The sequence below is a fragment of the Podarcis bocagei genome (assembly GCF_964188305.1).
Source record: "Podarcis bocagei genome assembly, chromosome: 6".
Lineage (NCBI taxonomy): Eukaryota > Metazoa > Chordata > Lepidosauria > Squamata > Lacertidae > Podarcis > Podarcis bocagei.
Genome location: NC_138130.1, coordinates 89,030,861 through 89,036,967, shown reverse-complemented (window position 1 = coordinate 89,036,967; position 6,107 = coordinate 89,030,861). Strand labels below are relative to the sequence as shown.

The following is a 6,107-nucleotide window of genomic DNA, read 5'->3' as shown; positions in this document are numbered from 1 at the left end:
GCCCCCGCTGCCTTCCCCTCAGGCCCACCACGCGCGGGACACCAGCCGCCTCAGCCTCCTCCTTCTCCCGTCCTCCTTGTGGCGGCGGCGGCGTCTTCCCCTCAGGCAACAACATGGAGGCAGGAAGGAGAGCGGGCGCCTGGCGGGGGGCGGCGGTTTGAACTGCGCACGCACGCCCGACCCGTTTCTCCCTCCCTGCCTGCCTGAGCGGTAAACAACAGGGCGTGGCATGCAGGCAACTCTCTGCAAGCCGCGGGGCCCAGCGCCAGGCTCCCGCGCCTTGCGGAGAGCCGCGCGAAGTCTGGAGAGCGAGAGGCTCTCCAGGCTTCAGCGAAAGCCTGCATTCGCCCCATAGGACGAACACACATTTCCCCTTCATTTTTGGAGGGGGAAAAGTGCGTCCTATGGGGCGAAAAATACGGTAAGTGGAACTTTGGGTCCTCAAATACAGTGTTTTGCATCCTCCCTGGGTTTCTTCTCTTCCAGGTGCCTCCCTGGCTCTCTCTGTTGCTTGAGGAGTCTGGTGAAGAGCAAGGCCTCGTCTGCAGGGTGGAGAAGCTGGGTATTCGCTTATTGGGTGAATCAATGGCAAAGGCCATTCACACTTTGCACAGGCGCACTCAGTGAAGTCTGCGGACCTCGAGAGAATTCTCAGTTTTCACACCTTCCATCTTTCAGGCTAAAAGTGGGGGCCTTGAGGGTCAAACTAGATGCAGTAGAGACAATTGCAGTTGTTTCTGTCTGCCCCATTTCCATTTTGAACAGGAATTCCAAAACTCCCTTTCTCCAAAACTCCCTTTCAAGCTGAGGTGGAAGGAAAATGCCATATTCAATGACATTCCTGCTGCCCGAGAGCCTCTGGAAATCTGAGACTGAATACTAGTGAAGGCTGAAATGTTTCCTTTTTCTTTTGCTTCTATATATATAATTTTTTCTTAGTTTTTTTTAACATATCATTTTCAACAGTAATTAAACATACTTTTACATCTTATTCAAATTTTTGACTTCCATCAATCCTGTCTGGAAATTTTCCAATCTAATCTCTCAGTATGCATTTCTTATCTTCCCTATTACATTTCAAACTCATAACCAATATCTCTATCTTTTTCTACTTTGTAACACTTCGTATATTTCTCCTTACAAAACATCTTGTAGTCCTACTAGTGTAATTTGTTGATTACAGTTGCTCTTCAAATAATTCATATACTTCTTCCAATCTTCTGTAAATCTCTGGTCCCGCAGGTTTCGAATCCTTCCTGTCATTTTGTCCAATTCTGCATAGTCCATTAATTTCGTCTGCCATTCTTCTTTCGTCGGAATTTCTTCTTGTTTCCATTTCTGGGCTAACAATACTTGAAGGCTGAAATGTTTCACGTGTGTTGAGAAATATTTTGAACCTCTTAGCGTACACTGAGCATCTCTGCATCCCAGTAGATTATCTCCAGGCGGTATACTAAGCAGTACATATGCAGCTCTGAACATTATGGCTGGAGCATCGTACAAACTGACCACAGGGGTGGGTTGACATATACACCAGCCCTTCTCCTGAAAAAACAAAATGAAATGTGTTTGGGGCTGTGATACCGGAAACCTTGCTTGCTCAAACAAATAACTCGTATTAACTTTCGGTATAGGGAATTGAATGCTTCATGTTAAGTTTGACATTGCTGCCATCTAGTGCCAGTAAGTCTTTTCCTTCAGTACAGAACAGGTTTGTTTTGTTTTTTTAATGATAGTAATAACAAAGCAGCTTTTGATCTGAAGGTGGCAGCAGTACTTGAATAGTGAACAGGTGTGCCTGGAGGGTATAATAGCAAGATGGGCTACCAGGAGATTCAGAAAGCTTGGTGTTTGCATTTTTTGGACCTTCTGCTAACCCTGGAGCATTATTAGTAAGACTGAAAGGTTTACTTGACAGGTTTGCCCGCAGATTAAAAATTGGGCCTCTGTTTAAATGGCAAAGCAAACTAAGTAAACAAAAACTCTTTTGCAGGTTGTTCTCTTGATAGGTTGCGAGATACCTCACCTTCATTATCCCTGGGCTAGATTTGATTAAAACTAAATTTAAGGGCAGCCTTCCCCCCCCCCCCGCCTCGGAGTTTGCTGTTAGTTTTGAAAATAATAATAATAATAATAATAATAATAATAATAATAATAATAATAATAATTACCCCGCCCATCTGTCTGGGTTTCCCCAGCCGCTCTGGGCAGCTTCCAACAAAATATAAAAAATACAATAAAACAGCAAACATTAAAAACTTCCCTAAGCAGGACTGCCTTCAGATGTCTTCTAAATCGAAATGCACATTTTTAAATCCACTCATCTCTCAGGCTCCTGGCTGTGTGCATCTTTCTCTTCTGCACCTTTTCTGTCCCTGTTTCAAACTCCCCTGTTTGCCTTTGCTCCAGTCCATCTTCCACTCCTTTTCTTGACCCGTTGTGGTTGTAGACCATGGGCGTAGCCAATCAAGTAAATCAACAAAAATACATAACTAACTCAGGTTCTCCCCCCTCCAACATGAAGACTGCCGTGCCCCCCCCAAAAAAACATAAATCCTGGCTACGCCCATGTTGTAAGCTCTTGCCTGATCCTTTTGCAGCATCAAAAGCAGTTGGCAAAATGGCTGAAAGGGGCTTCAACCAGGACTATAAACCGCCCTTGGACATTACAATAACCACAACGTACCGTATTTTCACTCTATAAGATGCACCCGACCATAAAATACACCTAGTTTTTAGAGGAGGAAAACAAGAAAAAAAATATCTCCTTCTCTGCGCAGCGCCTCTCCAGCGAACCGAGAGGAAGAACGGAGCCCCTTCCATTTCTCCTCCTGCTTCGCTGAAGAGGCGCTGCACAGCTCTCCTTCTCTGCACAGTGCTATTTGCTCCATAAGACGCACACACATTTCCCCTTACTTTTTAGGAGGAAAAAGTGCGTCTTATGGAAGGAAAAATACGGTATGTTCTTCCCATTGAAAGTAAACTCTCCCCCTCCAAAACTATCCTAAAAGTTCTCTGTTGCATGCCTGCTTCATATGTGCATTTGTGTGTGCGTGATCCAAACAATGTGGATCTCAAATATCTGAAAGAGCACCTCCTTCCCTTTTGATGAGTCGATTGATTAAGATCAGTGGAGGAGACCCTTCTGCCGCTTGTGAGTTTTTGCGGGGAAGCAAGCAGCTCTTGAGAGGGCCTTTTTGGTGATGGCCCCAAGAATGTGTAACACCTTCCTGACCAAAGTATGCCTGGCACCATCTCTTTACAGCTTCTGTTGGTTGCTGAAGAGGCATGTCTTTTCCATGGCCCTTGAAATTTACTTTGGAAATCCTCCCTGTAATGCGTTGCATGGAATTATTGTTCTGGGATTGTGGGTGGTTTGTGTTTTTTTTACTGTTTTAATTGTGTTTTATATGCTGTAACTTGCCCTGGGACCTTCTGGTGAAGGGCAAATAAGGAAAACAATTAATAACGGATGGTACATTTTTCTTCCCTTTCAGCTTTTGGCCTTTCTTCAGGGATTATTTACCTTTTACCACGAGGGATATGAGCTGGCCCAGGAGTTTGCACCATACAAGCAACAGCTGCAGTTCAACTTGCAGAATGTAAGGAGGAGCGGCGTTTATCACAGCTTCTCAGATCACTGAACTCCAGCGTTAACGAAAGCCTTGCTCTGTTGAGAGGCTAAAATCTCTTGAAAACAAATCAAGGGAGCTCATGCATAAATGCAATATGCTTCATTTGTATTGCTTAGTCACGCTGATTTTCACCTGCCTGCCTTGGGCGGGGAATCCAGTTATCGATTTCACGTCTCTACGCTTTGAATTTGTACAACATGCGCTGCCCCCAGTTCAGATAAACAACCCAATTCGAGATGTCCAGTATGTTAAACGGACTTAAGCAAAAGGATGTATAAACCCTGCCCTGTGCACAGAGGTAGACAAGCGGGGTCACACTAGCTCAGTTGGTAGAGCATGAGACTCTTAATCTCAAGGTCGTGGGTTTGAGCCCCACTTTGAATGGGGAGGACAACTCTATTCAGTTTTGGAGCCAAGCAAGGCCCAATTTTGATGGCCCTATAAATGATAAAAATCAAATAAATTTTGCATATTTTTCATTCTTTAGCATGCTTTTCTTTTCTTTTTAAGAAAAAAATGCTATTTTGCTGTTTTGCTAGACATGTGGAAGAGAAGCAAGCTATACAGGCCATAGAAGCCCCATCCCCGCCAAAAAGGTTTTTTTAAAAAAATTAAATCCAGCCACCCTTTGTGCTCCTGAAAGCCAGAGCCATTGCTCACACTTCTAAGCACACGATTGTAATATAGCCATAACGGCAAGCAGATACATGATCTGAAAATAAATAAAAGATAATTTAAAATCAAGGTTTCCAGGCAGCAAAATGTTACATTCTGATGTCTGCGATTCCCTTTCTTGCATTTCCATAGAATTGCAGCATTCACCCAGTCCTGCTCAACAAGGGGCTGAAATAATAATATTAATAAAAAGTGAGTGCAAAGCTGAATCACTTATTCAGACAGAGAAAATGAGCTTCGTTTTAGACTGGGCTGGGAAACCTCAGGACTCAGGAATCAAATGCAGCCCGCCCGCCCCCCAGGCCTCTCTTAATTTGCCCCACAGAATTTCCTCTGTGCCACACCCCTCTCCCTAGACCACATCCCTTGCAACCGTACATTGCACCCTGAGCACTTGTCGCTCAGTGTGCCTGATGTCCGATGTGTCAGGCTAGAGAATAGAGAAAGGTGTGTGAGTGTGTTTAGAATGTAGCCCACTGTACAGAGGTGAAATTTGCATTCATTGCTCCGCCCACTTTTGCTCCTGGCCCCTTCCAGCAACGGCATGCGGCCCTCGGATGCCTCCCCAGGTGAGGTGTGAGGCTGTCCAGAAGGGACCGTGAGCCTTGGGATGATGAAAGAGGTTTGCCGCCCCTGATTTCAGATGACCAGCACTAAATCTTGGCTCCAGATCTAAAGAGATGGCAGCTTGGGCAAAATGTCTTCAGTGGAAAACACATACAAGTACATCTGGCGTGGGTTCTGCTTTTTGGCCATTTCCCAGTGGTCCTAATCCATGCTGTTGGGTTAACAAATGGAGGTTGCATCTTCTTCCTCTTGTCATGGTCTGCCCAGCAATGCCAGTCTCTGGTGCTGATGTTGCCAGTGCTTCACATAATACCGTTAATTGGGAGTTCTCTCCCAGTAAGAATAGTTTAAAGGAAGAAATCTTTGGAAGCAAGCAATTGGTAAAGGGAATGACCTGCAGTCAGAATTTCAGAACCTCTCTGCAGAACCTCTTTGCAAATCCAGTTTCTGCGAAAAGTACAGAATTAAACTTCCGCTCTTAACGTCCAATACCGTAGGCAGTTAGAAATTTGGATAATAAAAGCCATCTTCCATCCAGATTACATAGTTGGTTAGGAGTGGTTTCTTTCCTTTTAAAAAAAATTCCCTGAAGGCATATAAGCTCCTAATAAGTGAAGTAAAGTGCCCACCTGTAGGAAATGTATTTATTTACTTACTTGACGAGATTTATGTTTCAGTTAGTAATGCTCAAGGATGTGGATAAGGGGTTCATAAACCTCTAAGTAGTTTACATAAAACAATGTGAAATATTCATGAGAAAATATTGATAAAGATCAAACGTTAAAAACTACTGGATGTAGTCCAATTCATCAATGCAAGTGTGTGTGTGTGTATATTTACCTTCCTTCAAGGAGCCCAAGGCAGCAATTAGAAGCTTTAAAACAAAGCAACTTGTGTGGGTAACAGAAATTGCTGAGTTGTTCGCTCAAACCTTCAGGTTCTGCAGAGAGGTGCAGTGCCGACTTGAGGCAAAGGATTAGGAAAATGTGGGGAGCAGAATATGGCCTTTGTGGGAGTCACCTATCACATTTATCTCCCTCCCAAAAAGAACTGAGGCAAATAAGAAGGTTGGGGGGGGGGGGGAAACGCATTAAGAGCAATGTGATTAAGTTTGTAACTAAACCCTTAACTTTTTTTAAGCACCAGGGGTCACTGTTGCTTCACGACATGCAGCACGTTCCTTCTCTGTACTCTTGTCATTGCTACTCTAGTGGTGCAGGGCAATTTTTA

The 6,107-nt window shown here is 44.2% G+C and overlaps 1 protein-coding gene across 1 annotated transcript in view; it reads left to right on the top strand.

The window, feature by feature from the left end:
• The window catches only part of ARHGAP42 (Rho GTPase activating protein 42), a 182,869-nt gene that overhangs the window by 114,266 nt on the left and 62,496 nt on the right, over nt 1-6,107 (top strand). Inside the window, exon 7 of the mRNA XM_081197641.1 lies at nt 3,498-3,602. Within this exon, the coding sequence (XP_081053767.1) occupies nt 3,498-3,602 (105 nt within the window). The remainder of the gene's footprint in view (nt 1-3,497; nt 3,603-6,107) is intronic.